The 11,173-nt window shown below is 42.7% G+C and overlaps 1 protein-coding gene across 12 annotated transcripts in view; it reads right to left on the reverse strand.

Moving 5' to 3' along the window:
• The window catches only part of brsk2b (BR serine/threonine kinase 2b), a 166,191-nt gene extending 165,672 nt beyond the window's left edge, over positions 1–519 (reverse strand). For 4 of the 12 annotated variants that reach the window (XM_034878771.1, XM_034878769.1, XM_034878767.1 and 1 more), the window contains exon 1: positions 154–509. In XM_034878771.1, coding sequence (XP_034734662.1) covers positions 154–247 — 94 coding nt within the window. In that variant the 5' untranslated portion in view covers positions 248–509. Of the gene's footprint in view, positions 1–153 lie in introns of all 12 variants that reach the window. The other 8 variants (XM_034878763.1, XM_034878759.1, XM_034878762.1 and 5 more) reach the window with 4 other exon arrangements.
• Positions 520–11,173: the final 10,654 nt, after the last annotated feature.

Consider the following 11,173-nt stretch of genomic DNA (forward strand, 5'->3'; position numbering starts at 1 on the left):
CCGGGCTTGGCAGGTGTTTGTAACTAAGCGGATAGTTATTTCAGTTTATCACCTGCAGACACCCAGCCGGCCAAATTTCAACTCGCTAAGGAGCGCTCCGAAAATACATTGTGGCATTACAGGGGATGCAGTGAGCAAGCTGTCCCAACTAACCTGTCTGTCCTTTCCCGAGCGTCTTCTCCAAACGGTAAGGTCCCACGTAATTGGCATGTTGGGCACCGCTGTTGTCTTTACCGGACGATGACATGTCGAATCTGTGTGGAAATTAGACACTTTACAATAAAGCGCAGACAATTCAACACTCCTCGCTGGAGGTCCAAGTCGCCGGTGTCTTTCCTTTTACTCCACAGCCTCCCCTCTTCCTCTCGCTCACTCTCTCTGCCGCTTTCTGTCTTTTTTCCCTACCTCACTCGCTGCTTGAGGAGGTGAGGTCCTCTCTTTCTCTCCTCTTTTCTCCTACCGCTGCAGACGAGTCGCAAGTGCTTTGAATATCATTGTCGGTAGAAGCTGTGCTGCCGCTTTGCGTCTGTGGGAGGTGCTGCGGAGCCGTCGGGGATGATTGGCAGTGGATCCAGCCAACCAGAGAGCCGGACACGCTCTTTGCTGCCGCCCTGTTTCTGGTTGCTGGAGCATCTTTTTTTCCAGAAAAGTTGCAGGCTGGGAACAAGCGAGCTTTGACCTAAACTCAATTTACACAAGTAGGCTAAGCTATTTTAAAGACAAGTGGAGCAAATAATGAAATATTTTAGAGCAGGATTTGGAATTTAAAAAAAACTTTTTGAATGTACAAATGGTTTTTGGACCACGATTGGCTTCCAAAGTTGTGATGTCAAAAAAAATCATCTTGTCCATAGGCTTCATGTCTTTTCCTTTTCCTCCTCAGCAGATGAATGTAACAACAACCTTATTAGTAAATTCTGCACATAGCCTACACATCATTCTGCACAATGATTATCTGAGTGAGGTATCAATAAACAAAGCACATTTTTCTCCCCGACCGCCCAACTGCTTGCGGCGTCTTTCCACAGGCAGCACCCTCACTCTTTATTAGTGCATGAATAGGTCATGTGTGTGTGTGTATTTTGGCCCTTTGTGTAATGTGTGTCATAACTAACTACACAGTGAAAAATGTTTCCCCTTGCAGGATCAATGAAAGTAATCTTACACTGTCAACTCCAAATTCCCATGAAGTCCAGTGCAACCAATTTTAATTTGTGGTCTTCTTAACAAAAATACTTTGAATACACAGCTTGTGATTTCATTACGAAAAAAAATAAATAACAAGCCCATAAAAATTTCAGCACAGGGTCCCTGTAGCGGTGCGAATCCCCTGACATATTTGAAATCAATCAAATTACCAAAAGCAATTGACATGCTGTGAACCTTTTGGGGATCTTGAGCGTCAAGGCATTGCCTAGTTGGTAATCCAGCTATAGGGACTGAAGTTAACTGAACTGTTAAAGCTAAACCACAAATACCGTCTCTAACCACAAATTTCACAACTATTAAAGCTGCCTTTATTTAGTGAGATGCAACAAAAACAAAAAATCACACACAAAACATTGCAGGAGAGTTTTAGTCTGTCCCCCTTGTCTTTCTTTTTCAGTCTGCTTTCCAGTGCTTTCACACACACACACACACACACACACACACACACACACGTGTCTTTAGACTTTATTAAAACAATATTTTCACACTTAAAAAAACGTGGACACAAAATACAGCTTACATTTTCAGTTTATAAAAATCGATAATCAACTTAAATCATGTTGCAATGTTGTCTGTAGTGCTAGATAAAGAAAGCTGGATTATTGGCCATCTTAAAACAAGGATTTCAACTTCCAAACCGAGACGGCACTGCACCTCTTTTCTTTTATAGACCGATCCAATAACGTTACACCGTCAATGGCAACACATGTCAGAATTCTACACCTCTGCTTTACTCTTCACAATACAGCTCTATGACTAATGAATATTTCACTGAGAGGTTACACAATAAAATACATTACAACAATTATTTTTGATTATTGATTGATTATTAAGGATGTTTGATGTTTGGGCAAAATGTAGTATTATTATAGTTCATATTTATTTTAAGTCCTTATGCTGTCATATTTTGTGTAGATTTGTGTTCATTGTCTTTTGAAAATGCTGGAGGTGGAGATTGTGCACCTTAAAAACGGTGTTTCCTGTTGGAATCGCAATGGTTAAATAGCTGGATTCTCTTAAGTGTGTTTTTCAAAATGTTCTAATGAAGTATTTGTGCCATTGAGAAATAGAATGTTGTCTTTCACTTATTGTTATTATTTATATGAATATGCCAAAAAATATACACACACAGATATATAAAAAAAAACAATAATATAAAGTATTAAGAATAATATGCAAATAAGATATAGAATAAATATTCTAAATAGCCAAATCCTTCATCACACAAATGTGAAAACACACCCAAATGAATTTAAATATTAGGCTTCACTTTTGCACGCAGAACAAAAAGCACAAACTAAAACTAAAAGCTGACCTTTCTGGCCTTCCTTGATGAAAAATCATCAGTGATGTTATCGTATGAAATCTACTCCCCTATAGTGTGATTGATACTGATGACGGCAAGGCCAGGGAGCCGCTCCTGGGACATGGTCGACCTGAGGTAGGACTTGATCAACTCTAGTGTTGAAAAGCTCCTCTCTGCTCAAGCCACAGTGACCAGCAGAGAAAGCAGTCCAACAGTTGGGGTAGATCCGTGATAGATCCTTATCTTCATGCATACAAGTGATAAGCTCAAGGTGGCTCATGATCACCGTTCCATTTGGGAGACCCAGCAACATAGTCTCCAATTTATGTTTTCCTCCGTGGGTGCTCACTGGTGCACGCCCTTTAAAAAAAAAAGTAGTCAAAATCTTTTTGCATTTCAGAACCTTAGGAAATGGAAAGGGGCCGATACAAACACACGTCTATTAACTCGATAATAAAGCCGTGAAGTAGGCTATCTATCAACTCAGGACAGCGGCAGTTCTCACAAATACATTTAAGATTGGAGATGAGAAGTTTAACTGTCAAGTAACCGCAATCAGCTTGCTACGCTATTACTGAGCACCCACAGTATCGCCTATGCAGCAACACTTTTTGTCAATTCCACACACAGTGAAATGGTAGATAATAGAGTAGAAAACTGTTTTGTGCTTGGGCAACCCCCGACGTGTCATTGAAAAAGGCCCGCTTCACCCTGCATGCCAAAAACCGCTAGCCTACTAGCGCCAAAGTACTACAAAGGCTCATGGTACGTCGCTTTGAATGATTCCTGTCTTTGTTGAAGTATGTTTAATGATGTTATCTTAATGTTTTGGGTGTGCATTTATGTTATCTGGTTTGGGTTTGGTGGTGTGGGTTTGATTCAGTGTTCAGGTTTATCGTACACATATAGATGTAACCATGATCGAGATTTGGGTGAGGATTGCTTCTGGGCAGTGAGGGTGCACTTGATGCCTTTCAATATCATGGGAATTAACCATAGACTGGCAATTTTAAAGGAAAAAGCACCCAGTTTGGAGAAATGCTGCAAATGCGGAAGTGCCTTAATGCATTCTTTCCGAATATCATCAGGGGAAAACACGTGCGGTTGCAAAAGCAGGTCTGTTTCTGAAGAAGTCGGAAAAGTGATCCACTTCTCACTTGATTTACTACTTCAGTAAACATTTCATAATGGGGTTATGGTCTCAGTTGCTGGTTTTAAGTCTTCTGCAACGATGATGATGTTTTTAATATTGTCTCATTGATTTTCAAATCTGCGATAAAGCAGTGTTTTAGGGCTTGGCTATGATGTGATTGACAGTTTGCTGCATGTCTAATATACAATATAACTATGGGATAACGATATATTTCAAACCTAGCAAAGCAAAATCTTACCTCAACTTATGTAGGCTAGCTTTCAGCAGCAGTTGCATCCAGATTGCCAGTGAAAGTGTGTAAAGTAGAGTGTAAGCAGCATTGCCAACTTTCAGCTAACGTCACCGTCAGATACCACCCAACAGTCTATGGCTCCTCCCTCACTCCACCCTCTCGTCTAAAATCATCACATCCGCAACCAGGATGGCAAACTCGACAACTCATAGCAGAACTCCACGAAGCCAAAGGGTTGGCGATAACTATTAACAATCTATGTAATTAATCCGCAGATTGTTGCAACACGGTGCGATGGATAGATGCCTGTCCATATTGTGCAGTATGTAGTGTATGTGTAGGCTTGAGCCTACCCAGTCCTACATTACCCACCGCCCCTGCATGCATGCATGCACACACACACACACACACACACACACACACACACACACACACACACACACACACACACACACGTATCACACAAACACAACAATGCAGTGAATATGTGTGTGTGTGTGTGTGTGTGTGTGTGTACAGCAGGGGGAGAGTATGTTGGCCCTCTGATTCATTTCACACCCCACTGGTCTGAGACCTGTGACTGTGGCTCTGGCCTCTGTCTGTTCCTCACACCCTGAAAGAGTACAGGTGTAAGGGGACACATGCAGGAGAAACACACACAGATCACAGACATTCAGGCACACACACACAAACACACTATGTGACCTCTAAATGTTCTTTTTACAAGGTTGAGGGGGCTGCTGAAATATTAAGCAGAAGAAATTGCATCGACACTACACCGTGGGTTCCCTTAAAGCCGAAGCCATTTCAAAAGAGTCCCACACTTTCCCCCTTTATATTCCTAATAGGCAATAATGCAGACTCTACTGAATTATTGTCATTGCATCTTAATAATTTATTGCACAAGAAAATATATTGTTGTAGTGCATCATCTCATTTCCATTCATCTTCCCTCTGCACATGAGACAAAACACAATATTGCTTAAATATTACACAACTGTGCTGTAAACTTAAACAAACAGCTACGAGCCAAGTGAGGAAATAAACATTTGTTTAGGGTATAAATTCGGTAGAGAAATTTTCACACAGAGCACGTCTTAATCAATGTGCAAGCAAAGTAAGAGAGGAAACGCATTGCAACGCTTTAGAAGGACATTTCCTGCCTCCTGTAGTTCTCAATCATGGAGCTAAGTTTACAAACTGCATGTGCCCCAGTTTAGTGCCTTTGAGCATGTGTGCTGTTTCCCCCAATGCCCTTCATCACACTGGAAGCTGGGTTTATACGGGTGGGTGGGAGGGTGGTGACCCAAAGTGTCACCCACGTGACAGAACAGTGCCAGGTGGACCTGGCATGTGATGTCAGTGCCAGGTGTCAGTTGGGCACCATCTCAATAATGCATCATGCCCGGCGCTGGCACTGGCAGGCACACCACTTTGAAGTGTTCCAGAAACATCTGTAGCTTGAGTTTTTAATCACCTTGCCAGTACCTCCCTGCTTCCCATCAATCCTTCTCCCCTTTTTTTAACAGCCCACATCCCTCTTTCCTGCAAGGAATTTAATGAATCTTTTTAGTTTGAGCCCATGTGTTCGCGTGCATATTTAGAGTCACCACGCTTAAAAGATTCAATCAACTCCTTGTCCTCTGGAATGTTCACTAAGGAAATAATGATCAGAGTCCTGTGAGAGAACACAAGTTTACCATTGGACAGATAGCAATCACATCCAATACTCCAAAGGATGTGCATACCAATAGTATGAGAGAGAGAGAGAGAGAGAGAGAGAGAGAGAGAGAGAGAGAGAGAGAGAGAGAGAGAGGCCAGACTGCATAACATCTCCACCACCTAATTCACAGCACTGGTTGATTCAACAGGAGTCTGTAAACAATAAATGTGCTCAAGTTTACAACCCCACACACACACAACTTTACAAACGGGTAGTATCACAATGTTCCCACCGAGGAACAACTGCTACATAAACACATCCAGTACATGTGAACTCTCAGCCCTTCAGGGTTGTTTGTTGCCAGCGAGCTGCATGCTCAAAGCTGTTGGCCATTACTGGATTGGCCAGCATGGTGTGCTTGATTAATTAGCTTGTCGCTACATACAGAGGAGACTACTCATGTTCATTTGCAAACATTTAGAAAACGCAAGGGGAGAAAAAAGAATTGGAAGGGGAACAACGGTGGATTTTGGGATGACCATAACCATGACAAATATAACAGTCATCTGTTAAAAGTCCCAAGCATGAAGATTTCACTTTGTGAGGTGTTTTAACATTAATATGAGTTCCCCCATCCTGCCTGTGGTCCCCTGGGGCTAGAAATGGTGATAGGTGTGAACAGAGCCCTGGGTATCCTGCTCTGCCTTTGAGAAAATGAAAGCTCAGATGGACCGAGCTGGAATCTTGCCCTTTATGAGGTCATAAATGGCGAGGTTATCTCCCCTTCCTCTGCTTTGCCCGCACAGAGAATTTGGCCCACTCATGAGAGAGAGACATTTTGGCTTTCAAATGAAAAAAGTGGCAGTTAGCCTCCACCTTCAAGAAAGTGAAAGAATCCATATTCCCTCATATATCTCTGTGAGACACAAATGACGGACAGCCAGGCACTCATTTACCTCCAACACGTGTGCACGTGAGTGTGAGTGAATGTAAGTTTTTCTCAACGCAATAAAGTTTGCATTATTATTAAAGGGTTACCAAATTAATACATTCAAACAAATATGTAGATTTTGGGGTTAACACAAGAAAGATGGTTTCATGTGCAGAGCTCTTGTAGTCACACGTATGTGGGGATAAAATCTTATAATTATCCAGACACTGGAGGGTATTTGTACACGTCTCAGAGTCTGTGTGAGGACTTTGGAGTGTGGGTCACCTGAGTCCTGGATGCTTCTGCATGAAAGTGAGTGGGATGACATACAAACACATGTGCACACACATATGCATATGTTCATCATTGCTCAACATGTTCATATACCATGATCAGTGGTTGGCGGGTGTTCATTTCAAATGTCACTACAGTAGTCTGGTCGTACACTGACATGCCCATGAGTGAGGCTGCGAAGGCAATACTCTCCAGAGGGAAAAGCCTTGCCCTCACTCACACACACACCCACACACACACACAAACAGACACAAATACATAGGCGCACAGCTGCTGCTCCACTGCCCCCTTCTGGTTAGAAAAATGCAGAGTCTTTGACCACATCCCCACTCCTGTACCCCCAACGTCTCCAACGGGGCCATTCATAGTGCTCTAATAATAGGATATGGAAACACTGATTGTTCCTCTGCAATTATGACAATACACACTTTTATCTGAATTTTGTCAGACATGATCTCAGGCGGAGCAACAGAGACTCTATCTTGTATTTTCTGACATCTCACAGTCTCGCATATCTCAGCCCTCGCTTACTGACATCATGGAATCCCAACCACAGAAATCTGACCCAGTTTACCTCTGTTTATTCTCTGTGGTGCTGCAGCTCTGAACAGCACCGTATGCTCTAAATAGGCCTATAGGTGGATTTCTCTGTCCTATTGAGACAGAAAAGCGCTGCAACTAATGTGGTTAGCTTTGAAAGAATTCAGCAAGAGCATATTTGTCAGTTTTCATCCACAAATGCACACACACAGAGCCAGCGTTTTCTCTTTAATTATAGCTTTTTTTGCCATTGCAAAGACCATAATTGCGGTATAAGAAGCAAACTGTTGTAATCATGCAAAGGGTTTGTCTGTGGCGTTGGATAATTAGGTAGGCTGTGTGCGCCTCTCTAATCACAGGGACGTTTAATGGCTGCATGGGGTGAAGGACTAAAACAACTACATTTAGCTGATCACTGATTAAGCTTGCAAATTCTCTGTTGTCTCTCTGGCTCCTATTATCACTTTTTAGTTTAGAGTTTTCAGCACATAGTCGGAGTACAAGAACATAACAGTACCCTCCTCTGTGATCACTACATGGTGTAAGCTTCCTTAGAATAAATTAGCAGGATTCTTTGCTCTACATTTATATCATGCATTTGAAGGAATAGACAAGCATCAGTCACCAGGTGTTCAATGCTTATTCCAGGATTAGTGTCATTTGATGGAGTTGTAACTGCATCCATACTGCTGGCACCATTCATGTATTCATGTAGTTACCTTAAAAATAATTATTTCTTCACACATTTCCCATTTAAGCCACAGTTAACACCCTTACCCTAACGCAGTGCCTACTTTGGACTATATTATATATTTTGTAGATTCCTGACCATACCAAATAAGGGTTAGGGTTAGAGTTAACCCTAACACAACCACTTTTTAGTCAATCTTCAGAGCAAGTTGCTTGTGGGGACTGGCTACAGTTGACCTTTCTCTGTCGTAAACTGGCTGAATACCCTTGAAAATGACTCACGCAGATACTAAAGCACACATTCCTCTCTAACCAATTTGATATCTGCTTCGGGTAATGTCATTTGCCTCAGCCTTTAGAACCTTGTTATGTGTGCTAGCTACATGATCTAATGGACTTGAAAGAAAAACATGTGGCACGTCATGTATCATGTACATTGTAGTGCATGAAGCCTGTTACCACCCCACCCCCACTCCCACCTCCACTCCCAAAGCCATACCTTGCAGCTCACTTAGTCAGAAACAGAGCAGTAAATAGAACAAATGTTCAGTTTTTTACTCTCCAAAATGAATCTCCTTACTTCACTATAAGGGAAGATAATTGGTGCGGCAGTTACGTAAAAAGACATGAAATGCCTCATTAGCAAATATCCAAAGAAATGTTCCTTGGGGACATTGAACCTGTCTTGTGACTGCTGAAAGGATAATAAAGGCAAAGTATATTCTAAAGGAAGAGAGGATATGGAGGCTCACTGCGCACCTCTCTTTGTTTCACAGTGAGCGCCTCCAATGCTGCTCTGGGCTAGTTCATCGGAGCCATGTGAGCCAGCACAGGAAGCTTGCCTCAAGACGCTGTGTGTGAAGGCAGCTTTCTTATTGGTACTTGCTTCAAACACACAAAGCAAGTCAGTGACTTGTGTGGATACTGAAATGAAATGCAATAACTCGGGCAGTACATTTAAGTTCAAATATGTAAATATAAATATATTAATCTGTTGGACAGACATGCTGGATGTACAATTGGTGCTGACTGCAATTTCATGTGATGTGTCAGCATGAAGTGAGCAGGTTCTTACATGGACATAATCATGCACATGTATAAAAAGATGTGTCATGTGTTAACGTATTATACCAATGGACGTTTGAACAACACCGTCAGGCCAGGGTCGCATCACCTATTTGTGTTAGCAGCAGTAAAATGTTTCTACGGTCTTCACTGGCTTTATTAGCCAGCAGGTCAGGCTGAAGAGTTCCTGTGGCCCACGGCTCTACAGAGAGAACTAAAACCCCATTAATCATCAGATAAACTGAGGTACCCTTTAATTGAATGACTGATGGCTTCTGGATGTCTGCTATTGCGCTGTTGAACTGAACCAAATGAGGACGTTAACACCCTTGTGTGTCAGAGATTATATATATATTATAGAAACTTTTACTGTATATATTTCTTCACGGTGGTGTATCCCATTTACAGTCCACAAAGGGTAAATTACTACAAGGTCAAACAAAACACAAATCTCACGTGAATTAGCTTCAATTACTCCTCCCTACTCCTTTGGCATTGTAACTGCATTAAAAGTTGTCACAGGAGCAGTATGATGGTAGCATGACATTACCTGCATAATGCCCAGGAAATTAGCCTATTATTTCTTTGAAAGATCCCCAAGTACAAAATAATTCAAAAACAATGGTGTTGGAGATAATGGGATGAACACGCTACACTCTTGATATTAACTCTTTGTACAGTGCCATTTAGGGAGGGACAGCAGTTTAGAATGGAGGCTGCTCAGATGGCAGCAATATAGCATGATCTTGTTTGAACAAGAGCTTCAGAGTCATGCTGCTCTAACTCAACAGCAGCTATTGTCTTTGTCTCAGAGGGAGGGATGGAGGGTGGAGAATAGAGGTGAAGAGAGGGAGATGGATAGAGAACAGGAAGGAGGCGACAGACGTGGGCAATGCAGGGGTGGCTCAGGCGGTTGGGGACCAGTGACAGTGGCAGATGCATTACCAGCGACATCTCCATCCCTGCTGCTGCCGGACTCTCTCGCTCTCTCTCTCTCTGCCACGCACACATGCACAAACAAGAGTGTCTAAGTTGATTGACGCCAGCAGTTTGGCCCCACACCAGGCACAGGGGGTAATGACTGTCACCCTTTTTTCCCATCAGCCCCCTGCCTTAATCAACACAGTCACACACGTACACACAGATACATTTATATATGTGCTATTTTCTGTCCTGCTCTCTGAAAAGTCAGGCTGGCAGGGGGTTGCATGGGGTTCCTCCGGAGAGCAATAAAAGCTGATTGGAGTTAAAACAGTTGGTCAGGCCTCCCCGCCCCGGCATCTGTTGGATTACAAACGGCCAACCTGTCATCTGTGAAATGAAGGCTAGTATGGGAGGAGAGGGGAAAGGCCACAGGAGGGGACAGACAGAAAGAACAAGTGACAGGGATGCATGTGTGAGACAGAGAGAAGAGGAGAGAGACACGCAGATTGGTTTGGCAAAGGTTATTAATAAGACATGATATGAAAAACAGTGAATTTGTCCAGATTTAGATGAAATAAAACGAGCAGAGAAAGACAAAAGGATAAAATAAAGGGATGGGTGAAAGGTCGGATGTAGGGAAGGACGGACACACCTGACCTTTAGATGAATCATTTCATCTCTCTGTCCTCATGTATCACTGCCTCTGAGCACTGGGGGTGAGGAGCAATCCCTTTTACCCCTCCCCACCCCCCTTCGCTTTACCCCTCCATTTCATCCCTCTCTACTGGTCTCTCTCCGTCACCCACTGCTGAATCCACCCACCGCCTCCACCAGCTATGTCCTCCCCTGAGGGAATCATTTTCACTCTAACAACTTCAATTAACCTTACCCCTTCACACACACACAGACACACACAGACACACACCGGGTAGAGCATTCCTTCACACACACACATCTCCCTTCCATATCAATCCCAAGTGTTAAGGTCACTGGACTGGGAGACAGAAGCTAACAGAGCTACCTGCTACAATCTACAATGGAGTATACACCGTCTTTAAACAAATAACATTGGGAAATCCTCTGAAATAATTAGAGCTAGGACAGCTAAAGGAAATGCATTTAATTTCATGCTTGAAGAAATGGCAAATGTCTGATCATTTTTTTGT

Source organism: Etheostoma cragini, chromosome 8, assembly GCF_013103735.1.
Source record: "Etheostoma cragini isolate CJK2018 chromosome 8, CSU_Ecrag_1.0, whole genome shotgun sequence".
Classification (NCBI taxonomy): domain Eukaryota; kingdom Metazoa; phylum Chordata; class Actinopteri; order Perciformes; family Percidae; genus Etheostoma; species Etheostoma cragini.